This window comes from Nanorana parkeri, unplaced genomic scaffold (assembly GCF_000935625.1).
Source record: "Nanorana parkeri isolate BGI_ZX_2015 unplaced genomic scaffold, ASM93562v1 scaffold371, whole genome shotgun sequence".
Taxonomy (NCBI): Eukaryota; Metazoa; Chordata; class Amphibia; order Anura; family Dicroglossidae; genus Nanorana; species Nanorana parkeri.
The window spans coordinates 239,084-266,030 of NW_017306639.1; the positions used below are offsets into that span (position 1 = coordinate 239,084).

The following is a 26,947-nucleotide window of genomic DNA, read 5'->3' on the forward strand; positions in this document are numbered from 1 at the left end:
ACTGGCGGAACGGACGGGGGAGGGGGAGGGTACAGCTGGCTCTGCCTCTAGATAGGCAGGGCCAGCTGCCACTCACGCAGCTGGGCGGATCCAGACATAATTGTCGGGATCCGTTCCGGCTGCGGCGTCTCAGTATATGGAGAGCTGTAGCTCCCTATATACTGAGCCTAGGGTGACGGGAGGACGCTAGTTTGTGTCTTCCCGTTACCCTAAGGAGAACTATGGAGAAAAGCCCTGACCCCATAGTTCTCCTTTTAAGCGTTGTGGTCCAGCAGCAAGAAGTCCCTGGAAATGATTGTGACCAGGAGTCATTGAAGAGTGGAGGCCCGGGCTAAATTTAACAGCCTCGGTATGCATCAGTGGACTTGACTCTAATTCTGTAATTCATCAGTGTGACAGCGGAGTCTGAGAACAAGGAACTCACAAAGGCGTGCAATCCTACTTCTCTGCTGCTGCATCATTAATTAACGTTCTCACAGAAGTGGAAGTTGTGCGCGAGGACTTAAATAGTCGTATTGCAGTCAGTGGTAAAAAAAAAAAAAGATTTAACAGTCTGAATGAACAGCTGAAGCACCTTTGTGTTATACAGCCGTTGTAAGGTAAAAGGTGTCAGAGACCTTTACCTGTGTCCAGCTGGTTATTGAAGAACTGTATAGGGTCAGAAGATGGGTAGAATGAAGGGATGTCCCGATACCACTTTTTCAAGACCAAGTACTTCCCCTCATGTACTTGCCGATACCAATTACCGATGCTTTTTCTTAAAGGGACAGGTGACTTTTTTTTTAAAACACTGCAGCAATAGATTTACAATCCTCCCCTGTTAACATGAATAGGTTAAATGATCCATAGTACATAATAGTACATAACATGTAGTTGCACTATGGATCATGATTTAACCTCTTCATGTTAGCAGGGGAGAATTGTAAATATATAGCTGCAGTGTACTCTATATGTAGTACATATACAGTACACATTCCCAATACACTGCAGGCAATAGATTTACAATCCTCCCCTGCTAACATGAATGGGTTAAATGATCCATAGTACATAATAGTACATAACTTGAAGTTGTACTACGGATCATTTAACCTATTCATGTTAGCAGGGGATCATTGTAAATCTATTGCCTGCAGTGTATTGGGAATGTGTACTGTATATGTACTACATATAGAGTACACTGCAGCAATAGATTTACAATTCTCCCCTGCTAACATGAGGTTAAATCATGATCCATAGTACAACTACATGTTATGCACTATGGATCATAATTTAACTTATTACTCTATATGAAGTACATGTACAGTACACATTACCAATACAACGCAGGCAATAGATTCTTCTTGTTCACATTAGCACTTCTAAACTTCCCACTTCAGCACAGGCCCCGTCTCACTTACTGGTGCCTCACAAGGTGCCGAACGATTTTCCTCACACGTGAGGATGTAGTCGGCGCTGAGCGGGAGAGGAGCGTCGCGTCACTGCTGCTCCGGTGGGAGGCGCTCCAGGTGGGGCTCTAATGTAGCTGGCAGGCGATTGCCCGGATAACCCGAACACGCTCGGCACGGAAGATAAAGAAAAAAAACCATAGTACAAGCATCGGCGCTATGTATCGGGGCATTTTGATAAGTACAAGTACTTGTCAAAATGCCCTGTATCGGTCCTGATACCGATGTTAGTATCGGTATCGGGACATCCCTAGTAGAATGCATTCATTTATTACAGCTATTTATAGAGCGCCAACAATTTACACAGTGCACATTCACATCAGTCCCTGCCCTCAAGGAGCTTACAATCTAAGGTCCCCATCTCGCATACATACATACATACAGGGCCAATTTAGACAGGAGCCAATTAACCTTCCAGCATGTCTTTGGAGTGTGGGAGGAAACCGGAGTACCCGGAGGAAACCCACGCAAGCACAGGGAGAACATGCAAACTCCATTGTAGATAGGGACTTGGCCGGGATTCGAACCAGGGACCCCCCACTGCTACAAGGCAGAAGCGCTAACCACTACACCACTGTAGAATAAACAAAACCTTCACATAATAAGCCCTGGTCTACCACAGTGCATGTATGCAACCCCTGACGTCTACAACTACTGGAGCATGGTCCTCAATATTCCTTTTTTTTTACCCAACCACCCTTCAGCCACCTTATTTCTCCCTCTACCTCAGCCCTCCCGTGTCCTCTTCTTTCCTGCTTGAAGCATGTTCTGTGAATGGTTACCATCTCTCGTCCTCACCTGATGCCGCTGGACACATTGCTGTCTCCGTTCCTCTCCAAGCTGCGCTCACAGTAAAAGGGAAGCGGTCAAGATGCAACACCGGAAACAAGACCACCATCATACCATTGCCATCCACATAGGCCTCACCCAGCTGGGCTGGTGGAATCCCAAGTTTTCCTGAAATTATAATGGAAGTCAGAATGTTCTAGATCTAAACAACAAAACTGTTCTGTCATATCTAGGCTGTTATTGCATTCTGTGTTGCCTTGATGTTTGTGATAATTGCTTTTAAAGCCCAACTAAAACAATTTTTTTGACTATACTGGGAGAACCTCTTATGTTCCCATTGAGTGGATTCCTCAATTCCAGTCTTAAGTCAACAGTTATGGTGACCAAGATGGGAAGTGAGAGAGAAGCTCTCCGAACAGCAATCCAAACCTGGTAGATGTTCTGACTCTTCCTCCTCTAATAAAAAAAAAAGTGATTTTGCTGCAGTGTGTGTCCTTCTTGTGGACATAACTCCTCCCTTTCTGTTCCAGAGACACCAATCACAAGGACAGGATTTGTTCAGGAAATCATCCCAATGATGACAATAAAACATGTCACAGCTTCTAACCCTTCCTCCCTCTATCTGAAACTAAGACATACATGTTGGTTGCAGTTGGGCTTTAACATGTTTTACATTGAATAGGTTATGCACTGTGGTACTTGGTATTGCTACTTGGTTTCAGCTTTCAATAATGACCCTTGGGGAGTCTTCTGTGGTATTGAAGAAGTTGTGCAGGCAGGGATTTGTCGTCTTTAAATGGCATATTTTTTAAAGTTGATGGTTGAAATGTATACTGGTGAGTGAATTGTTGGCATATCATGCTACCCCCCCAAACTTTTTTTGTCTTCCCAACTTTTACAAATCACCCTCTATAGAGTCGTTATTAATTGCATTGCTGAAGCTTCACCTCTGTTGGTGCCTAAACACTGCTCTCGTTTGGATTTTTGTAGTCCGCCGTGTGGCCCCACGTTTCTCCATCCCCCCCAGTAACCACGAAGTGATGCCCGGGGGAAGTGTAAACCTCACCTGTGTTGCAGTCGGTGCCCCCATGCCTTATGTAAAGTGGATGGCCGGCGCGGAAGAACTTACCAAAGAGGACGAGATGCCAGTAGGCCGCAATGTCCTGGAACTGACCAATATTCGCGAATCTGCCAATTACACCTGTGTGGCGATCTCTTCCCTTGGCATGATTGAAGCAGTGGCACAAATTACAGTAAAAGGTAAGTGTGCATGACCGGAGCAGCAGAGGGGAAAAGGAATGGGCGAGATTCAATATCATTTATGTATCTTATTTTCTTTGCTCTACCAGCTTTGCCAAAGCCACCGGTAGCCGTGATGGTGACAGAGACGACAGCCACCAGTGTCACCTTGACATGGGATTCTGGAAACCCTGAACCTTTGTCCTATTACGTCATACAGTATAAGCCCAAGCTGTCAGATGGCTCATTCCAGGAGGTTGATGGTGTGGCCACCACCCGTTACAGTATTGGGGGCCTCAGCCCCTTCTCAGAATATGAATTCCGCATCATCGCAGTCAACAACATTGGCAGGGGGCCTCCGAGTGAAGTGGTGGAAGCACGGACAGGAGAACAGGCTCCATCAGGTCCTCCTTTGAAAGTCCAAGCCCGAATGCTCAGCTCCAGTACCATGATCGTCCAGTGGGATCCCCCAGAGGAAGCCAATGGTCAGATCCGTGGGTTCCGGGTATATTACACATCTGACCCACATCTGCCCTTCAGCATGTGGCAGAAGCACAATGTAGTGGACAATCTGCTGACCACAATTGGGGGGCTGACCACAGGAATCACTTACAGCATCCGGGTTCTGGCCTTCACATCTGTTGGGGATGGGCCGCCTTCAGATATGGTCCAAGTCAAGACCCAACAGGGAGGTGAGTGGTTTGATAAAGTTATTTCTACAGAGATTTGGCCACCTCCAAATTGTCGTACTATTGATATTACAGAAAAAGCTCAAGCTCCGTGTCTAACTACTCTGTTTTCTCTGCAGTTCCGGCCCAGCCAGTCAATCTCCAGGCAGAAGCAGAATCGGACACCCGGATAATGCTCACCTGGCAGTCCGCCTCGCAGGAACGCATCAGCTCCTATGAACTGCAGTATTGGGAGGGGCAGGATGGGCCGAAGGTAAGAGATGTTTTCACATTAGGCCAACAACAGGAGGTTAAAGATGAATCATGGCCAGTAATGGCAGCACCCCCAAATTATAGAACGCTACACTGTACTAAAAAAAAAAGAATTAAAGGAGAACTATGAGGTCAGTGTTTTTCCCCATAGTTCTCTTAAGGGTTACGGGAGGACATATACTAGCGTCCGCCCGTGACCCTAGCTCAGTATATAGCGAGCTACAGCTCCATATATACTGAGACACCGCAGCCGGGACGGATCCCGACAATGCTCTCGATATCCACCCAGCTGCGTGAATGACAGCTGGATTTGCCTATCTAGGGGCAGAGCCAGTCAGCGCTGGAGGATCGGAGCGGGGAGGGGGGAATCCCTGCAGGGAGCCGTGAGTGACGGTCACGGCTCTCTGCAGGGAGATGATCAAGAAGTGAGCGAGCGACGGTATGTGTTCACTCACTTCCCGATCTATTGAGCCGACGTGTGACAGTTGGATTGTCACACGTCGACTCGAACTATGAGGATGAGTGATTATCACTCACCTCATAGTCCTCCTTGAAGCCCGGAAACATTTAGGGATCTCTTATTATTGTAGATGATGAATATGCGCCCTGAAGATAACGGCGGGCCAAGTCATTCTTGTAGCTTCAGTTTATAAAAGTTTAAAATAGACCTAAACCAGATTCTTCGGATGTTAACGTCTTATTGGAATTCCAAAAGTTGCTTTCAGTCTTTTTAAACCTGCACCTCTTAAAATAATCCCTGGCGATCCCACCATGGAGGGCTCTGATCAGACTGATAGGGTGATAAAACTATAGGGGGCGGGCTCAGAAAAACAAAAACTTCCAGGTTAATACCAATGACAGACTGCATCATATACATCATTTGTGACATATAATCTAATCAGGCGTAGAAAAAACAATGGATGCAGCCAAAAGTACAAATTGGCCACCATGAGAGGTCTTTTCTCTAGCCTAGCTCCTCATAAGGAAAACAACAACCTCAGCTCACGGTGAAAGGTTTTGATAGTTTATTTAGAAGAGAAGAGTTGCAAAGTAAAAGTAAAGATTAAGAAATAGAGGGATTAACACGCCAGTGGAGGTCGGACATAGTAAGTGCCAAGACCAAAAAGGGAGAGAGTCTTCCCCAAAAAGGGAGGCTGTTAAGCTCTAATCCTGGACAGCTGCCACGTAGGATCTCCAAACTCCTTTAACAAAAACAAGAGACATTCATTCCTCTTGTTCTAGAACACCATATCGGCTTTGTCACGACCTACAGGGTTATTCACTAAAGGGTGAAGAGTTTGGAGAAGTGAACAATCTAGGACAAAATAGCTGATTTAGAAGAATTCTCCAATTCAGCTCACTTTCCAGTTCACTAGATTGTTCACTTCTCCGGCCTTCTCCAAACTCTTCACCCTTTTGTGAATAACCCCGCTAGACTCTCTCTATAGAACACTAGGAGACCGTCTCTCTGCCGACTGCACAGCAAGACCTTCCAAGGACATTGTTCTAATAACATCTCCCTGCAGACAAAAGACTTTACAGCACGCGAACCTTTTATTATATATAAAGAACCGAACGTTGGCATATAAGCACCTAATATTGTCATTTGATCATTAGTAAATCATGTAATAATTATTATTGTTCAGAATAATGGCTTTTGTGTAAGCGGTCTGAGGATGATTCATAGAATGATGTATTGTGTTCACCAGAACAGTAGACTTGTAACTAATTCACGCAGCTTTTACTTTAAAATGTATATTTTAATATTCCGCCTTCACTTGTGTGCCCGGGCGAAGGGCCCGTCGGTGCTTTTAAAAGCTTGCCTTCTAATTTATTTTCGGTTCGGCATTAAAATGTTTCACTTCTAAAGTACTTTTCTTCTGTTTACTGAAGTGTTTACCATTCTATATGAAGAGATTTTTATTTCTCTGCATCACTTAAACTGACAACATTTATTTTTATTTAAAAGGCTCAGAAAACTATCACTAGACATTTGCATTAATGAGCCGCCATTTTTTTTTTTCTTTTAGCAAAAAGTAACGTTTGCGCCCGTGTCTTTCTACGCCGTGGAAGGGTTGAAGCCTGACACCCCGTACGGTTTCCAGCTCGCAGCTTCATCAGCTATGGGGCTCGGGGTTTACACTGCTGTGATCCAGGCTCGGACGGCGCAAAGTGTTCCCCACATGGGAGTCAGTGTGTGGATGATCCAGGCTGGCAGAACACAATGGTAAGTGTGAGATCTTGCATGCCGTTCAGTCCCCTCATCCCCCATCCTCTCCTCGCTTGCTTACGTAATGGCATTGTGTATAGCAGGTGTAGGCTACTCCGGCCCTCCAGCTGTTGCAGAAATACAAGTCCCATGAGTCATTGCAAGACTGACAGTTACAGGGCATGACTCGCAGAGGCATGTAGGGATTTGTAGTTAAAGCATAGCTGGAGGGCTTGCTGCACTAGAATGATGCTGACCTGGCGCCCCGAAAAGCTCCTGGCAGCCAGTGATGTAACTGTGATGTCACTGGTTGCCAGGAGCTGGACGGGGTGGCAGCCAGAGCGTCCCAGGTTGCTAAAAGTTGGGCAGGGCATGGCCCTTGCACATTTCCGCACCCGGATCTTAGCAACCTGGGTTGCTCTGGCTGTAAAGAGGGCGGCAATGTCCAGCAGAGTGGCTACTATACAACAAACGCTCTGGCTGCCGTCCCCCAGGTGACCCAAAGAGATGCTGCCTGAGGCAACAGTCTCAGGCTACCTCCTTAAAAGGGACAGCCCTGGGCACAATGCTTACTTCTAAATACTGCTTAGGTGTAAGAGAGTAAGATAGGCTTTTAGTATTATTAATGAAGCGTGGTGTGCCCGCTGCCCTGCCGTGCCATACAATATAATATGCAGCAGAGGCGGCATTGTGCTTTGATATGCGTCTGATTGCGCTTGCTGAGTGTGACGTGCATGCAGATGGTGTGCTATGTCCAGCGTTTCCTTGCACGCTGCTTTTCCATAGTGCAGATACCATGACATACCTTGCCATGTCAGTGCTTTATTGCATCCGTTTTTATGTTCTGCTCATCATTTTTAATTCTTGCACTGTTACACTGCTCTGTGATTGACACGCTATAGAAATGTTACTAAACTGAGATCGATAGATTGCTGTCACCATATTGGATATGTCGGTATTTACAGACATGGAATGCGTTTTTGCTATACTAAAATAATTAACCAATTAATACTCCCGGTCCCTTGCCCTCCATGGGACTTGTATAGAATAATTCTAATATTATTCTATGCTGTCATAGCACCACGAAATAATAATAAAATTCATGTGTATATAGTCCGGGCACTTGCTGTGAATGTCATCCCCAAACTATAGCACCATTCAGGACATAGGAGAGGATTAATGTACCTATAGTTCAGGTGCTTGTATCTGATTGCATTCCGACACTTGACCCTCCTATTAATGCCTTGCAGGGAGCCCACCCGCACTGCAGGGGTTGAATGCTGTTTAAAGGAGAACTATGGTGTCAGGGCTTTTCCCCATAGTTCTCCTTATTGTAACGGGAGGACACAAACTAGCGTCCTCCCGTTACCCTAAGCTCAGTATATAGGGAGCTACAGCTCGCGGTATACTGAGACTGCCGGAACGGATCCCGTCATCGATGTCGAGATCCGCCCAGCTGCGTGACTGACAGCTGGCTCTGCCTCTAGATAGGCAGAGCCAGCTGTCAGTCACGCAGCTGGGCGGATCTCGACATCGATGACGGGATCCGTTCCGGCAGTCTCAGTATACCGCCAGCTGTAGCTCCCTATATACTGAGCTTAGGGTAACGGGAGGACGCTAGTTTGTGTCCTCCCGTTACAATAAGGAGAACTATGGGGAAAAGCCCTGACACCATAGTTCTCCTTTAAGTCTAGGGATAGAGGAATAGGATGCAATACCTACCACATGCCTCCCTCCAGCAGGCTTCCTCGACGAGGTCCCTCAAAGCCTCTTCTCCAAGGTTCTCCGGCCAGTGGTCACAAGTTCAATGCGGGACCAATAGCCCTGCATTGCACATGAGGACAGCAAGGGCCCCCCTACAACCTGGAGCGCCAGAGAGAAAAAGTGAGCACCCAAAGCCTGCCGGAGCGAGGAAGAGGGTGAGCATCACAGCCTATTCCTCTACTCCTAGACTTACCGAGCATTTGGTTTTGTATAATTGCCAGAGCTCAGCTTTAAAGCAGTAGATATGCATCAGATGTTTAGGGGGCCACACAGATAAGGGTACGATAGAAAACCAATCTTGCTAGTATCCCCAACACAACCCTAGTTTAAGGGTTGTGGACATACAAGTCCCAGCATGCACCTGCTGCCAATGGCTGTGATGGGATGATGGGTTTTGTGGTCCTTTTTTGGCCCGGCTCAGACCAGTAGCAGAGTGAAAGGTGGACAGAAGGGACTTAATTATTTGCCAAACACAGCAACTTGTACCCATTGAGAGTCCTATCAGCCATTCCACCATCTTCAACACCCTGCCTGTATCCCCAGTGCCTTCTGGGACTTCCTGCTGGCCAGTTCTGGATAGCAAAGGACATTGTTGCTCATGACCGCAGACTCATTGTTCCATTGCACCCAATGGCCACGGGGTGCATGATGGGAATGGAAGTTCCCCAAAACTTAGACTAGGGGTTGGGTCATGTAGCTATGCATAAAGATTATTTTTTTTATGGTTCCGATGCCCTTGTCAATCTAAAACGCCATGAAGTGCATCTACTGCTTCCATAGCACTCTGACGCGGGTGTGAGAATGATAAAGAGTCTTTTTGAATCTTGCATGGTTCCTAATAAGCTGAATCACATTCTGTGTGATTCATTTCTAAACTCTCCCCACCAGAAATCCCATCCTGTGTACAGAGCATTTGTTGAAGCTTATAGGGAGAGTACAGAGCAGTGTATGTGTAACAGTCATGAATTTTGTTTTATTTTGCCTCCTCGCCATGTTGCATCCACCATGTTCATCTCCCTCCCTTTGCCTGCATTTTTTTTTTCTTTTCATCTTCAGCACCGTCCGCCCCACCTCAGGACGTGGAGTGTACCAGTCTTAGCTCCACCGCCATCCGGGTAAGTTGGGTGGCTCCTCCGGTATCTAGCCGCAATGGAGTTCTGACCCGTTACTCGCTGGCCTACCAGGCAGTGGCCGGGGAGGACACGTCCCGCCACATTGTGGACAGTATCCCGCCAGACGTCTCCAGCTGGGAGATCAAGGATCTGGAGAAGTGGACAGAGTACAAGGTGTGGGTGAGAGCTCACACGGACGTAGGGGCCGGGCCTGAGAGCCCCCTTTTCATTGTACGGACGGATGAGGATGGTAAGTGGTCAGGAGGCGCTATCGCCTCTCCTCGCAGCGGGCAAGCTTCTCTCTCCTTATCACCTTCCTCTTATCTCACTGCACTCAACTTTCCCGGGTTGCGGCACCAAGAGCTCTATGTGCACCCGAAGCTGTCTGTCCTTCCGTATTCTGGTCCTTCACCTGTCCTGTCCATCTGCTCTGTCCTTACCGCACTACTCGATGTGACTGCAGAATGAAAAACACCCCCAACACCAAAACCTGAACAACCTGAGAACACTGTGGCAGACTTGTTGTGTCTGAAATGTGGATTTCCAGCATATTTCCATTTTGCTGGGTAATGGCCGCATGGATTTGTACATTAAACTGCCCACGTCTGAGTGGTGGTCACCATGCCGATGCGGACGACATACCGTGATTGTCACTTCACAGTGTTAGCCTTCAATTGCTCATGCAAAATGTCTACCGCTAAAAACCATCAGAATCGCTGCCTTTTTTTTTTTTAAATGGATGTCCAAAAAGATAAAAAATAGAATTCTAAAAAGTTGCCAAATTCAGAAAGAGGAGCCACCAAAACAGGAATTCTAACGGGTACACTGTCTTGGTGACCCCTGTCCAAGAGAGCCTTTTCCCTCACTTTGGAGAGATTTCCTCTTACTTCCTGTTGTGCCTACAGGACAGGAAGTGGAGGGAAATCTCTCAAACACAGATGGCAAAAAAAAAAACTCCCTGAAAAAGGTCTCAACTATTCATTACAGTATCCAAAATGAAAAAAAAATTTTGGCTTTAGCTATACAAATGAAAGATTTCCCTCCCCCCACACCCACTGATACTTACCTTCTGCTCTGCTCTCCTGCGGAGACCTGAGTTTAATCCTATGCTGTTCAGTGTTGGAGCCTACATCGGGTTAATGACTTTCTCTTCCATCCCACATGACAGTGTTTGAGCCTGGCGATTGGACGCTCATGCTCAAGCACTGCATCGTGGGAGTAATGACATGTTCCCCATACTAAGCAGTACTGAGTGTTTCTGGGGGCTCCAACAGATGAAAGGAGTGGCAGGGGAATGCAGCATGGGTAAGTAGGTAAGTATCAGTGTGTGGCCCATCAAGAGAACCTGTTGCTTTGGGAAATCCTATTAGGGGTGCAGGTGCACAGTATAGGAAAGGGCAAGGTCTTTTGCATGACGTGTGATTTGGCTGCCCATTGATTCCCAGAGTGCCTTGCTTTCCAATGTCTGTCATGCAACTGCTGTCAAATATGAAATGCAAAACGTGTTTGTTAGCACCCGTCACATGCGGATCATGCTAACATTTCATATCGCACGTCAAGAAGTGCTGGACAGCCTGACCTCTTCTCGTATAACACTAATATCTGCTTTCCTTCACCGCTGCCAGTGGTCCGTCCTTTGCTTTACACTTTTTGTACCAAATTGGTTCTGTTATCTAATGTATGAATTTATGAAGCCTTCCTCCCTGTCCCTCTGCAGTGCCCAGCGCTCCCCCCAGGAAGGTCGAGGTGGACTCGGTCAATTCCACATCCATCCGTGTTACTTGGAAGTCACCTCTACCCACCAAGCAGAATGGGCAGATCCGGGGCTACCAAGTGACCTACGTGCGCCTGGAGGGCGGAGAACCTCGGGGCAACCCTATCATTAAGGATGTCATGCTGGCCGAGGCCCAGGTGAGCAGTCGAGAAAAGTGTTCAGAGTGGATTGGCTCAAGATTTGGACATGTTGGATCTCCACTGGTGTGACCCTTTCCCATCTCCTCCACCTCCCCCCTCCCCACCACCACCACTAATCCTAAGGTTGGAGCAACACCCGCTAAAAAGAGTCCTGCAGTATCTGGCAAGGGGAATTCACAAAGACTTGACAGTGGATTGGGTGCCTTCATTGGGGTGCATAGTGCTAGTAGGGTGCAGAGTAACTTGGGTGCTGTTGAGAATTGGTCACATTGCATGGCAGACCATTGGGTCATTTGCCAACTGAAGGGATGGATGGGGCTGGATTCCAAAGTTGTCTTTCTTTCAGCCAAAGCTATGTGGAAAGGATGGCGTGCAGTGTGTCCTTAGTAATCTCACCTTAAGTACCTTCAATGGATCATGTTTTCAGGATTTCCCTCAGCTTTGGGGATTACTGATACATGAGCAGAGAAAGATAAGGGAAAACCTAAAAGCAAGTTGGTGGGTTCTTGAGGACCGGAGTCACTGTCCCAGACCAAGCATTCAGTACGTCATATCTCCTGAGCTTCATAGCTGTGTACTGATAACTCAGAAAGCACTGAAGACGGAGGATCAGCATGGAAGGCAGATGTTGTTTTTAGGAGATGTTCAGAGGTGGCCTCCTACATACGTCTGTCATGACAGGTCACCTTTAGGCACATGCAGTGCCAAGTCTAGCCACTAGAGGGAGAATTAACAAATGAGGTTTTACTGATTCTACCCCGAGCACCCATCTTTGTAAATTCCTCCAACACATCCCCTCCTTGCAGAGCTAACTTCTCATAGAGCCAGCATTAGCTGTGCACACCCCTGCTTTTTGTGACCCTGTAACCCCTTTTCCTGCATATCCCATTTACCCCTCTTCTCTCTGTCCCTCCCAGTGGAGACCCGAGGAATCTGCAGAATACGTGAGTACAGCTTGTTTGCAATCCGTGGGCAGATTGTGTGATCGAATTGTAAAGATGGAGAGCCAGGGGCTGTCACAGAGCCGACTCGTGCTGGCTTAAAACCCTCAAATTTAATGAGCACCTGTCACATCTAAACACTGTAGGGAGTCCAGCATGGGCAGGCGCATCATCAATGCATCACAGTTAGGACACTGATGTCACCTTTATCATGTAACCCAACAACCCTTGCAGTGGGTCTACCCCCGCTTTGCAAGGGTTAAGTGCTCATTTTCATCTAGGGATGCAAATAACAAAGATGTTCTCACCTGTACCTCTTAGCCGTCTGGCTGTTTTCCCGGTCCCCGCAGCCTCTTGTCCCCCTTCACTCCAGCAATGAAATGTCCCTCGGCGTCCTTACATCCAATACACTGTATTGGATGTGATGACTCACAGGGCCTCCGTCTGCCGGAGCGAAGGTCGGGAGAGGCTGTAGCCAGCCGGCTCCGAGGTTCAGGCGAGTATATGTATTATTTTGTATCTCTAGATGAAAACGAGCATTTAAAGGAGAACTATGGGGGGGGGTGCTTTACACTCACCTCATAGTTCTAGCCGACCTGTGACAATGAGACCGTCACAGGTCGTGACAGGGGAGGGACTGGATTCCCCCCTCCCCGCTCTGATCCTCCAGCGCTGACTGGCGGAACGGACGGGGGAGGGGGCGAGTACTGGCTGAGATAGGCAGAGCCAGCTGTCAGTCACGCAGCTGAGCGGATCCCGGCATAATTGTCGGGATCCGCTTCAGCTGCGGCGTCTCAGTATACCGCGAGCTGTAGCTGGCGGTATACTGAGCTTAGGGTGGTGGGAGGACGCTAGTTTGTGTCCTCCCGTTACCCTAAGGAGAACTATGGGGGAAAGCCTTAACCCCATAGTTCTCCTTTAACCCTAGTAGTGCAGAGTCTTTCAGGTCGTCTTCCATAGAAAGTAACCACGGAGTTCAGAAGCCTGTCCCGTGCCAGCATGCTGCAGAGAAGGGTCCCTTGCTTTCTGTGTGGAAGCAGTGGTCACTCTTCAGAGGTCCATTACGCCCCCTGATGAGTCAGAACTAGAGCTCTCCAATCAGCGGGGGGCATGAGTTATGCTATTCCACACCAACAGCAAGGGTCCATCTCTGCATGGCAGCGGGCAGGCTTTTCTGCTCTGAATGTTCCTCTTTCCAAAGGAAATGAACTGCAGGATTCTGCACGCCTTTTGTATTGATGCACCTGGAATGTATTTCTCGGGTGTGAAGCTTCATTTGGGCTGTAATAGAAATACATTATAATTGCTGCAAGTACCCAATTACCCGCTGTACGCATAAACGTATTTTGCAATCCGCTCCCCAAAAATCAGCAGAAATATCTGGCTTTATGTTTACTGTATGAGTAGAGGACACAACGGTGCCTGCCGATCGTTAGAGGTTGGGGTATTGTGGGGGGTGCACTTCTGATGTTCTAGTGTTTTGATTCTAATGGCCCCTCTTGAAATGAATCAATTCTCAAATGAACAGTTGCATTCTGTCCGAATAGCTCAGTGACCGCACATGCACCCTGCAGTCCCGGCAGCACGCACAGCCATCTGATATTATTATTCATTGCGTGGCGCCATTGTCTGCTCTGCTGCCGCACAAAGGAAGTGTTACTAGCAAGGGAAAGGGAAGATGATTGTAAATGAATTGTAACAAAAAAAAATGTATCGTGTACGGAAAACAAAAGGGGAAATCGTTCAGGTGCATTAAAAACCCAAATTGGAACAACAATCACACAAAGCTGCAAAACACGTCGGACAAATATAAGCGAGGGCCCCGCTCGTTACAGCCTAGAGTACCGAGAGGCCAACGAGACCTCTGTGACAGTCCCACGCTCCCGTCCCATAATCATTGGTTCAATAATGGGATATTCTCTCTGCATTCTGCTCTGTATCCATCCTCTGTCACTGCCTCTTGTTTCTCTGTTTTTCAAGCCCTCCCTGCTTTGATTTCAAGCTTGGAAAGTCACGGGTATTGCATGGAAATTAGGGCTTGAAGGGGGGGGCGAGGAGGGCACAGGGGCGGGCAAGCGGCATCAATCAGCTCTGCCACTTCTCTGTGTCTGCTGGGATGTGATTCTCATTGAATAATCATGGGGATAATGATTGCTATCTCTCTACAAATTGCATTTTGCTTTCTGTCTTTGGTTTTTTGTTTTTTGTTTTTACGTATGCCGGTGTGGTTTTGTTTGCACAATTGTATTGCCAGTTAGTTGTTCGAAAACGCTGCGCCGTCCACTCCTTTGCAGAGAGTTGCCTGCATCTCCATCGATAATTATCCTTCCGAGACCGGGAATCTTCCTACTCTCCTCCTAACATAAGTGATTTGCAGCGCACTGAGCCACTTATCCTCGCCGAGCGAGTCTGTAACCTCCGGGAAGGAAATAAAATAAAAGCACATTTGGTAAAAGGCGGTGTGGCTATTGTGTGGCGCGTTCCTTCGGCTCCCCCTCCTGCGCAAAATGCAGAACTGCACCGCTGGCAGCTCATGTGTAAACTTTACTGCTCTCTTGTTTTTTCATATACAGGAGGCCTTTATTACTGGGCTGTCCCCAGAGACCACCTATTCAATCACCGTGGCGGCTTATACCACGAAGGGAGACGGCGCCAGGAGTAAGCCCAAAGTTGTGACCACTACGGGGGCCGGTGAGTACCACCAATGTTATAGTGATGAAGAACTAAGCTGTGTTCAAGCCTAATTTTTCAAGGTGCAAGGTAGTCACGGGGACAGGAAGTGAGGGAAAATCTCCCAGATGGAGTGAAAGACAGAAATTACAAATGTAACGCTTTCCCACTCCCCATCTGAAGAAAAAGGAATGTAGGCTTTAAACATTTTAACTTTATTTTTATATGCATATAGTGTAAGCACCTGAATTTGTTTTCACATCATCCTCCTCTAAGCAGTTCTCAGCCTGGGAGAGGGAGGGGCCAGCATTGTGAGCCAATCACAACCTGCTGCCTGCACATTTGCTGACAGCAGAAGCAAGCAGTGTGAGCAAAATGATGACTCATCAGTGTGCCGCAGCTCCTTCATTGTCCAATCCGCAGTCTGGGGGTGTGGTCTTGACCAAGCTGAGCTCCTGCTTCTACAGGGAGGTCAGGAACCTTGTTCCCTGATTAGAACGAGGGTCACTATGTTTCTATTCAACAATATCCTTGTAAGGCGCCCCGTAAAATAGACAAAACTGGCAGCACTGCTTTATGTTCTATACAACTGAGAATCCTTCATAATATGAAACTTGTCATTTCAGTGCCAGGCAAGCCCAGCATGGTGATCGGCACCACGTCCCAGAACACGGCGCTCGTCCAGTGGCATCCACCCAGAGAGTCGGCGGGAGAGATCCAGGGCTTCCGCCTGCAGTATAAACGGGTGGACGAGGAGAAGTTCATCACCATGGACTTTGGGAAGAATGATCACCACTACACGGTGACCAAACTACACCGGGGCGCCACCTACGTCTTCAAGCTGTGCGCCAAGAACCGGGCCGGCTTCGGAGAGGAGTACGAGAAGGAGATCTCCACGCCGGAGGACGTTCCCAGTGGGTTCCCGCAGAACCTGCAGGTCGTTGGGCTCACCACGTCCACCACCGAGGTGTCCTGGGACCCGCCAGTCTTGTCAGAACGGAACGGAAAGATCGCGAACTACACAGTGGTGTACCGCGACATCAACAGCCCTCAGGATATGTTCAACATCACCCGTGGCACACATATCACTCTAGTCAACCTCAAGCCAGACACCACCTATGATATTAAAGTCAGGGCAAGGAACAGCAAGGGAGCCGGGCCCCTCAGCCCCAGCATACAGTCCCGCACGATGCCTGTGGACCAAGGTATGGATGTTGGAAGGACCGGGGTCATCTTGTAGGAGTGTGATCATAATAATCTATATACATTGTGGAGAGTTTAAATTAGTTTTTTACTAGGGATGCACCGATACCGATACTAGTATAGATATCGGTGCCGATACAGAGTATTTGGGCGAGTACTCGTACTTGCCTAAATGCTCCGATGCCTAGCCCGATATTTCCTGTATCAGGAAGCCGGGCAGCGCGTCATTACACGGCGCCCGGCTTCCATGATTGGCCAGCAAGCCGGCTCCATGCTTTCTCATCACATAGTGACCAGAAGCATGGGACGGCTTTCTTCTTAATCGGGAAGCCGGGGGGCGAGTCTTTACACGCTTCCCGGCTAATCAGGAAGCCAGGTGGCGAGACTGGCTTCCTGAATGGGACTTCCGGTACTCGGTAATTGGTATCGGCGAGTACCGAAAAAATAATATTGGTACTCGTAACCAAAATACCGGTATCGGTGCATCCCTAGTTTTTACCCATAGCCATTGGATTGTGTATAAAGGATGGAATATGGAACCTCATGCTATCTCCAAAAGCCTTTTCCACAACTTTTATAACATTTCTTAGTCCTTGCCCTCTTTCTGTTTGCCTATCCTTATCCAGCCCCCTCCATTTCCCCTTTTGGGGGGGGTTAGGCTTCGGCTATATGTTTTTTACCTTTTTTCTAATTATTATTTGATACATATTTAAAAAACATTTTGGCTGTGCGCTTTACCTTTGCAGCTTCCAAGATATTTTTGCTGCCTTGCGTAAACTTAACCATGCCAAGAAATGAAACGATGTGTGTGTAATCTCATCTCCCTGCCCCCAGATCTCTTCCTGAGCATATACATATATACATGTGTTGGTTAACAATAAAAAATAATAGCTAGTATGAAAATGCACCAGAAATCTACACCTTTTATAGAACTCCCTTAAGAGGTTCTCTTTTTTTCCTCTCCCGGCAGTGTTCGCAAAGAATTTCAGGGTGAACGCGGTGATGAAAACATCGGTGTTGCTCAGCTGGGAAGTTCCAGACTCGTACAAATCCGCCGTGCCTTTCAAGGTTAGTGTCCGAGGCTCTCGTGGCTCTGCTTGAGGTGGATGCACAGAACTCTGGGTGCTGTGCGTAGCGTTGGCGGAGGACAAGTTGTTGGCCAAACTTTACTTTACTGGAGGGAGTTGAATGATAATATCAGTACAGGGGGCATGCGTACAACATAATACTAAGTGGAAATCCAGTCCAAAATTTGCTAAATACACAGTTGAAATAATATATCTATACACTAATCAGGGGCGTCCCGAGGCTGGGTGACACCCGGAGCCCGCACTATATTGGAATGGGTGGAACCCTTGCTGCAGTCATGGAATACAAACAGTTGGGTGTGGATGAGGTTGTCGCAGAAGAACTAGCTAAGCCAAAAAGAGGTTAAGCTTCCACATAGCCCCCCCCCCCCTTTAAGTCTTCCAATGAGAATCCCACCAGAAGTACGGAGTGACCAGACAGACCTTTACGTTCAATGGTACATTGGCAAACCATAGCAAGAAAGACTTTATTATCCAGCTCCAAGTCCATTCCAGAGAGCATTCCATGGGCAGGACAACAACAAAGTGTATTGGTTACCAGCTGGGTGCTGGGAGCGCCAGATATCTACCAGGACCAGTGAGTCACTGTAGACCTCCATAACAGTACCAAACATATCTCTAGATAAATCCATGACATTGTTAAAATCTCTAAAACCATAAGGAAGGCGAGTCTGTATAGACACTCAAGAAGTAAGCAAAGTTTTCCTCAACAGAGTATTGGGGAGGGATTGGTATGACCAAATTGGGTCATTCCCATGATATAATGCAAGAACCAATGTATCTGCCTATATCATCTACGTTATTGATGGGCACCTACTTAGATATCCCGATATTACCTACATTATACATATCTCCTGTAAGTGCGTAGAACCGGTTCATCTGTGAATGCTATGAAATCCTTCTTTGAAGTTGTGCTTCATGTTTTTCTCCGTTGGCAGATTCTATACAACAACCAGCATGTAGAGGTGGACGGTCACTCAATGCGCAAGCTCATCAATAACCTCCAGCCAGACACAGACTATTCCTTTGTCCTCATGAACCGCGGGAGCAGCGCCGGTGGTCTCCAACACAGAGTGTCCATCCGCACGGCTCCTGACGTCCTGCAGACCAAGCCTTCATCTGCTACCAAATACATGGAGGAAGGCCGGTTTACCCTTGAGCTGCCGCGAGTAAAGACCAGCGCCCCCGTCAGGTGACTATCAGTTGCACAGCTTTCCCAGTGTGACCTGTTTATTAAGTTAACTCTGACTTTCCTTTCAGTCTTGTACAGTTGTCCCGGGTCCTCTCCTGAAAGTGCTTACCCTGATTTCACTGCACACTGTGAGCTTTCCGTTTTCATTACATATCTGAGTCTCTGTGCTTCTGTATGTAATGTCGGCAAATCATAGCTGGTGGGAGGGGATTGCTGTACATAGCTTCCTGAAAACATTGCAGGGCCACCTTGGAGACCTGTTCTTCTTACTAACCGATCAGTGTCTCATCCTCTCTTGTATCTCTTACTCTCCAGATGGTATTACATTGTGGTCGTTCCCTTGGACAGTTCCAGTGTAAGCCCTCGCTGGCAAAGCCCAGAAGAAATGGAACTGGAGCAGGTTAGTGGACAGCACTGTTATATCTCTACACCCTCTTCACATACACTGCTGTATATGGAACAATGGCAAAGCTTCAGTCCCACTTGTGTCTTCTTCTGCCATACAGCTCGGGAGCTTCAGACTTTCTTTATAATAAAGAGAATGTGTTCATTCTTTAACAGCTGCCTCCATAGTTCCTCTCTGTCTGATTGAATGATTAGATTGTGTTCCCGAAAAAAGTTCCGATACATTGGTTTTCAGCTTTACATTGCTATTGTTGAACCTAACAAGAGGCGGATATGAGGATACTGAGGAGGCCTTTGAAGGTTTTTATTCAATAAGCTTGTGAATTATGGGGAGGTTCTCTGAGCAGCAGTCAAAGCCACCTGCAGACATATGTATGAGTACCTCCCTCTAAATGATGGAGTTCTGGGCTTCCCAGTGATTGTACTCTGAATACTGCACCATAAAAAGACATTGTAGACAATTGTGATTTTACAATCTCATGGTAACAGTTTGGTGAAGACCCTTCTCTGTTCCACCATGACTGGTCCCATGTGTATAAGGCCATCTCCATAAAAACATGGGGTGACCAGAGTTGTGGATGAACTCGAGTGTCCTGCACAGAGATCTGACCTAACACAATGAACACCTTTGGGATGAATTGCAACACCAATTGTGAGCCAGCTCTTCTCATCCAACATCAGCATCTGACCTCACAAATGTCCTGTACAGAGCCCTGACCTCTATCCTACTTAACACCTTTGGGATGAACTGGGACAATGATTGTGAGGCAGGTCTTCCAACATCAGTACCTGACCCTGCAAATGGGCACAGATTTCCACACACCCTCCAGAATCTTGTGGAACATCTTCCAAGAAGAATGGAGGCTGTTATAACCACAACAGGAGGGGCAACTCCATAATAATGGCCATGGTTTTGGAATGGGATGTCCAACAAGCTCATATAGTTGTGATGGTCAGTTGTCCATAAACTATAGTGTTTAATATATAGGGTTCGGTACAACCATTCTGCTAGGTCACATGAGATGGAAACAGATAATTTGGCTTCTCTGCAGCCGACCATGACCACTAGTGGAAAGCTGGATGTACAGGCCTGGTCTGATTGTCATTAGTGTTCTGTGTTGGCCAGTATCTGAGGAGACCAGTCCTCGTTGCCTGTGGGGGAAAGACTGGGGAGGTGCTCTGTAGACTTTTCTGGTGTTGGCTTATCAGTAGTAATCAGACTGGGTTTTCCAACCTGCACCACGAGCCTTGGATGGCGCTACCTATAGATCGCACATAGACATTCGATCTCCCCCTGATCCCACCTCTCTTTGGGGCACTTTAAGCAAACAATAAATACTGGGATAAACTGCAATCTCAGCATCACGGCTGAGCACGGGGAAGGAGCAGTTCTGACCTTGGAGAGAGTGCAGGGCATGTTCTACTGTCTCAGGCAATTTCCGCCTTACATGTCAGCACAATAGGCTGAGCGGAGAAAAGAATAATGTTTGAACAATCTTCACTCGCATACAATGGCTAAGGCATTCAAGGCGGAAGGAAAGAACTCTTCTCCACTAACATATGCAAGCTTCTCTGCAACCTTTACTTCATCCATAAAAACACAGTAACAAGGCAGAAAAAATCATGCTGGGGTATGCTCTGGGGGGTGGGGTTGGAGGAAATGTAGGTAATGCTTGGGAATACACTTTAAAGATGCCTTATTATCGATCCATCCCAGTTAAATGAATGTCCCCTCTTTTTACTCCCTTTGATGTTGTTGCCAGCCCAGTGCAGCCCTCGCAGGGGCAACTGAAGGGAGATCAGTTTCTTATTTTTAAATAGACACACTCAGAACTACATCTCCCAAGAGCCCTTTCCCTGCACACAGTGTGTGGGCACGCTCTTGGTAGTCAAGGCAGCAGCAATAGTTGCGCTGGGTAAGAAATCAATGTGTGTATGCAGAGAGGGGTGGGGTGGGTGGAACACTGTAGTCCATGATGCACAGTTTGCTGGTGTTACTATCCGATTTTATACATTATACCTAAATTCTACTGAATCCAAATCGCCTTTGAGGTCACATGACATATCAGCTCTGATGATAGGGGAGGGTTTACCCCCTGAAACGCGTCGGATCTCTGCTCTCCTATGTCACTCTTTGCTTAATAAAAGATTGTTTTTGGACTCTATGACCATTGGCGCCCCCCCCCCCTTAATGTATAAAATGCCATTTCTCAAGTTGTGATCCTTTCCTCCCCTAGATTCTGGACGCCATTAATCAGGGCTCCCGCCGGCAGAGACGTCAAACGGCAAAGAATAAGCCGTACATTGCTGCTTGCCTCAACCCTCTCCCAGAAGTCTTCACTCTCGGTGACAACAAGGAATATAACGGGTTCATCAACAAGCCGCTGAACGCCGACTTGAGCTACACCTGCTTTGTGATGGCAGCTCTAGAAGACGGGGACACGGTGAGTCTGACACGATGCACTCCCATGTGACCGCAATGCATGATGGAACATGTATTTAAATGCATATTAATCACTCAGGAATTTAGGAGGACGAGTGTTCGAGGGCCCCGCGGCGGTCAGCTGCTTCTCAGCTTCAAGAAACTCCAAGCTTACCTTGGCACAAGCTGGAGGGCTTCAGTCGCCTGCCTTAGACACAGTGCTGCACTTGGTGTGGACTCTTCCCCCACAGTGACACCACTGTGAGCACAAGACCAAACCTTCATATTTTAAAGTGAACCTGTCATTACCACTCAAGTCTCAGCCAAGTCTTCTGCTCAGCACTGAGAGCTCCTGTTGATCTAACTCCAGGCTGGTGCACATCTATAGGAGGCCTGTCTTGACTAGAACCACCTAATGCAAGGGTGGGCAACTCGGGGGTGGAACTACAAGTCCCGTCAGGTATTGCAAAACTGACAGTTACAGGCATGCCTCCCACAGGCATGTTGGGAGTTGTAGTTAAAGCACAGCTGGAGAGCCAGAGATGCCCCCCCCCCAACCCAGGGGTTAGGCAATGAGAGCCTCCAGTTCTAGGTAGAAGCCTTGTCTATCCTATAGAAGCCTATCCTATATGGATAGATATTATGCCCCATCCCTCCCGAACACTCAGACTAAGGAAGTTTCCTCATCTAGACAACAGGAGGAGCCGGAGATGTTGTGGGTGATGGGCCCGGTCTTGGCAGTCATCCTCATTATCATCATCGTCATTGCCATCCTTCTCTTCAAGAGGTAAGCCTGGCCACTGTGCACTAAGACTGCACCCAGACGCGGTCGATCATGTAACTGTTCTCAGGGCCATGTGCTAGAGTGTAGGATAGTTTTTACTTTTTTAATGTTTCTGGTATTGCAGGAAAAGTTTTTGTAGGCGGCTTCTCTGCGCTTTGTTTTGTTCAGTATATAGTAATGTAGAATTCGAGTTTTTCTTAATAGACTGTGGTATCCGCATACGGAGGGGGGGTGGCGGGCCTATAGATTGTATGGCTCTCTAATAAATCCCGGTAGAATACCCGAGTGTCATTAAAGACACTGACCTCCCGCATGCGGAAGGGTTCTAAAATGGTGATTTTTTTTAATTTGATGGAAACATCTAATCACTGTCATACTTAGAGTGAAAGGGAGAATCTGGTTGGTCCTCATGGAAACGTAGACAGTTCCTTCAAATGTTTCAATACGCACGACATAGGGATAGTGGTGTATTTATAAACCGTTCACAGAGCGAACATCTCTGCGACTGTCTGAGTTTTAGAGTCGCTGCTCATTATGGGCACTAGATGGCGCCAAGGAGCTGAGATTTCCTGTGCTCCTGAGTGACATCTAGTGGCCATATTGTGCGGTCACCCTAATACTCAGACATTTGTAGAGCTGTTTGCTCTGCAAACGTTTTATAAATACGCTTCATAATCTGTCATTTGCTGATCTGCTTTCTCTTCTCTCTAAATTAACGTATCTGCTTCTCTCTTTGTTTGTGCTTGTCGTGGATACAGTAAGCAGGAGCGGTAGGTGATGGCTGTGCTCTTATCTTATACTCTATAAGCCTGAGCGAAGGGCTTTCCTAAATCTGATATTTCAGTGTCTGGTGGATGCTGGAGAGTTAAAAACCTCCTGATAATTTATTTTTCCTACAATGTGACTAAAAATTTAGATAAAGGTCCACAGGCCAGAGGATATTATCGGGCGATTTCCCATTGGCAGCACAGGGCTAAGCGCGGCGCCACATTTCTGTGATTACTTATTAACTAAACTGTGCTTGTGTGTCGGTGATACAAAGTATCAATCAACAGCCTGTGAATTCCAATCAGGCAGTCACCATCTAGATAGAGGGGGCCTTAACGGTGACCTGTGAGATCCCCTGGGGGGCCCACACACATTATACCGTATATGTAAGGCAAGCAGGGCAGGATTATGAGCATCATTGGCGCTGCTGCCGGTCGGTCAGATGGGAAACAGAGGCGGCTCTCTAATTAGGCGCCTGCTCGCTCTTCGCTGAGACCCTGCAAGGTCCCGGCGAGCACCGCAATATGCCTCTACCTAAATGTGTTCAGCCCGGCCGGCTCAGATTGCCATTGAGCATACGGAGGCCATCCAGGGCCTATTTTCAGTGGTGGGCCTGGACTTGGCTCTCCTGTAGCCCTTGTGATAATGCAGCACTGAGACTGTTGATACACTGCTGGGTGATGGTAAGAGACCGGTAACATTCTACAGGTAGTTGAAGGAAGGAATATACTGCAGGTGATTGTTAGAAGCTGGGGAAATGTTATATAAGACTGCTAGAGATCGCTTCCATTACAGCTTGACAACACACACAGGGACCATGGGGAACAGACGTAGCCCCCCTCCAGAGGACAGTATCAGAGATGATTGGAGGATCTACACCCGAGTGATACACAAATAAGATACATTGTTGCTCAGAGTTAAGGGACTTGAATACATTTTAACTGACTTTAGTGTCACTTTATCCTTCATAGATCAGGAGCCAGCATGGGCAGTCCTAGTTCATTGTCACAATATAGATCAGATCTGTGTGCACAGTTCTTGTGTCTTCTGTATCGAGTGAGAATTGGTGTCCAGTCTATACACTGAAATGATCCTTTTCTTTAACCCTGATTATCATAATAATGTTGTTTTATCTGTTCCATAATATATATTCATTGTTCTAATTAACAGGAAAAGGACCAACTCTCCCTCTAGCAAAGAGGACCAAATGCCTGGACTGAAAGACTCTCTGCTGGCCAATTCCTCTGACCCGGTGGAAATGAGGCGCCTTAACTACCAGACTCCAGGTTAGTCATGGTCCTTGTATTATATATACTCCCCCCTTGGTCCTTTTGTGTTCTTCTCCCATCTTCATCACCTACACACTCAGACAGCTCCTAGGAAAAGGTCTATAAACAGAAAAGCTGCAGTGCCTATGTTCTCCACATGATGGCGAGAAAGAGCAGCAGGGCTGGATTTACCATTAGGCAGAGTAGGCATGTGCCTCCATAGAGGGGCACCATGCAGGTACCTACTTTGCCTAATTCCCAGTATTATGTCAAGATGTAACACCGGCAATAGCAGGGCGGGTGCACAAAATGCACCTTCCTGCTCCAAGACCAGTGGGACCTACAGGGACCGCCAGCTTCCGCAAACGCAGGGGGAAGAACCCCAGTGCTAGGGAGGTGGTGTATATAAGGAGAAGGCTGCAGTACCTCTGTTCTCCACATGATGGCGAGAGAGAGAGAGGTGTATATAAGCAGAAGGTTGCAGTACCTCTGTTCTCCACATGATGGCGAGAGAGATAGGTGTATATAAGCAGAAGGCTGCAGTACCTCTGTTCTCCACATGACGGAGAGAGCGAGGTGTATATAAGCAGAAGGCTGCAGTACCTCTGTTCTCCACATGATGGCGAGAGAGAGAGAGGTGTATATAAGCAGAAGGCTGCCGTACCTCTGTTCTCCACATGATGGCGAGAGAGCGGTGGTGTATATAAGCAGAAGGCTGCAGTACCTCTGTTCTCCACATGATGGCGAGAGAGGCGGTGTATATAAGCAGAAGGCTGCAGTTCCTCTGTTCTCCACATGATGGCGAGAGAGAGAGATAGGTGTATATAAGCAGAAGGCTGCAGTACCTCTGTCCTCCACATGATGGTGAGAGAGAGGTGTATATTAGCAGAAGGCTGCAGTACCTCTGTTCTCCACATGATGGAGAGAGAGAGAGGTGTATATAAGCAGAAGGCTGCAGTACCTCTGTCCTCCACATGATGGCGAGAGAGAGGAGGTGTATATAAGCAGAAGACTGCAGTACCTCCTGTTCTCCACATGATGGCGAGAGAGAGAGGTGTATATAAGCAGAAGACTGCAGTACCTCCTGTTCTCCACATGATGGCGAGGGAGAGAGAGGCGTATATAAGCAGAAGACTGCAGTACCTCCTGTTCTCCACATGATGGCGAGGGAGAGAGAGGCGTATATAAGCAGAAGACTGCAGTACCTCCTGTTCTCCACATGATGGCGAGGGAGAGAGAGGCGTATATAAGCAGAAGACTGCAGTACCTCCTGTTCTCCACATGATGGCGAGGGAGAGAGAGGCGTATATAAGCAGAAGACTGCAGTACCTCCTGTTCTCCACATGATGGCGAGGGAGAGAGAGGCGTATATAAGCAGAAGACTGCAGTACCTCCTGTTCTCCACATGATGGCGAGGGAGAGAGAGGCGTATATAAGCAGAAGACTGCAGTACCTCCTGTTCTCCACATGATGGCGAGGGAGAGAGAGGCGTATATAAGCAGAAGACTGCAGTACCTCCTGTTCTCCACATGATGGCGAGGGAGAGAGAGGCGTATATAAGCAGAAGACTGCAGTACCTCCTGTTCTCCACATGATGGCGAGGGAGAGAGAGGCGTATATAAGCAGAAGGCTGCAGTACCTCTGTTCTCCACATGATGGCGAGGGAGAGAGGTGTATACAAGCAGAAGGCTGCAGTACCTCTGTCCTCCACATGATGGTGAGAGAGAGAGGTGTATATAAGCAGAAGGCTGCAGTACCTCTGTTCTCCACATGATGGCGAGGGAGAGAGAGGCGTATATAAGCAGAAGGCTGCAGTACCTCTGTTCTCCACATGATGGCGAGAGAGAGGTGTATATAAGCAGAAGGCTGCAGTACCTCTGTTCTCCACATGATGGCGAGAGAGAGGTGTATATAAGCAGAAGGTTGCAGTACCTCTGTTCTCCACATGATGGCGTGAGAGAATCCATTGTTCTAGACCCGGCTCTGTAAATGGAAGCTGGCTGCTTGCTATGGGTCCATGGTCATGTACAGTTTTCATTGCCTTATGTATTAACTTACATGGAGCTTGTCAGATGTAACGGCTGCAATGGCAGGTTCCCTTTAAACCCGAATGTCCTGTTATTTCATGAATGGGTCTCATTCCATCCTTCAAATAAACCGGCCAGAGTGCAAAATAAGGACGAAGAACCTCAGATGGGATCCGCCTAACTGCTGAGCTACATTGCGGTTCAGAAAGAGCATCAATAGACTCTCACGCTGATTCACTGTCCTTCTGCGCAGCTCCTATCTGAGGCTTTTCACAGAGGTATTGTGACGTGGCAGGTCTCTTGTATAGGTCAGCGCAGTGTAGGTCTAAGGCCCATCTGACACCAAGCCCCCCCAGATGATGTGACCCCCCATAGGCAGGGCTGCCAACCGGAATTGTGTTTTATATACAGAAAAAATGCACAAAAAACAACAACATGACAGCCCAGAAGTGGCGTGAGCACCTTCCTGTGACAGCACCGTCCTGTGACAGCATCTTCCTGTGACAGCTCCTTCCTGTGACAGCACCGTCCTGTGACAGCACCGTTCTGTGACAGCACCGTTCTGTGACAGCACCGTCCTGTGACAGCACCTTCCTGTGACAGCACCTTCCTGTGACAGCACCGTCATCCTGTGGCGGCACCGTCCTGTGACAACACATTCAAATGCACCGGACTGCACCTGAAAACCCATTTTAAGCGAAGACGAAAAATGCACCAGAATGTGGCAAAAATGCAGCGCAGTGCGTTTGCAGATCTGGTCCGGACA

General features: G+C 47.6%; 1 protein-coding gene across 1 annotated transcript in view; it reads left to right on the top strand.

The window, feature by feature from the left end:
- Positions 1 to 26,947, top strand: part of PTPRF (protein tyrosine phosphatase, receptor type F) — a 276,943-nt gene that overhangs the window by 232,598 nt on the left and 17,398 nt on the right. Inside the window, exons 7-22 of the mRNA XM_018558965.1 lie at positions 3,225 to 3,494; positions 3,584 to 4,165; positions 4,282 to 4,415; positions 6,445 to 6,588; position 7,076; positions 9,444 to 9,749; positions 11,217 to 11,410; positions 12,331 to 12,357; positions 14,928 to 15,045; positions 15,651 to 16,229; positions 17,198 to 17,295; positions 18,254 to 18,507; positions 18,823 to 18,907; positions 21,150 to 21,356; positions 21,931 to 22,121; positions 24,057 to 24,172. Coding sequence (XP_018414467.1) covers positions 3,225 to 3,494; positions 3,584 to 4,165; positions 4,282 to 4,415; positions 6,445 to 6,588; position 7,076; positions 9,444 to 9,749; positions 11,217 to 11,410; positions 12,331 to 12,357; positions 14,928 to 15,045; positions 15,651 to 16,229; positions 17,198 to 17,295; positions 18,254 to 18,507; positions 18,823 to 18,907; positions 21,150 to 21,356; positions 21,931 to 22,121; positions 24,057 to 24,172 — 3,306 coding nt within the window. The remainder of the gene's footprint in view (positions 1 to 3,224; positions 3,495 to 3,583; positions 4,166 to 4,281; positions 4,416 to 6,444; positions 6,589 to 7,075; positions 7,077 to 9,443; positions 9,750 to 11,216; positions 11,411 to 12,330; positions 12,358 to 14,927; positions 15,046 to 15,650; positions 16,230 to 17,197; positions 17,296 to 18,253; positions 18,508 to 18,822; positions 18,908 to 21,149; positions 21,357 to 21,930; positions 22,122 to 24,056; positions 24,173 to 26,947) is intronic.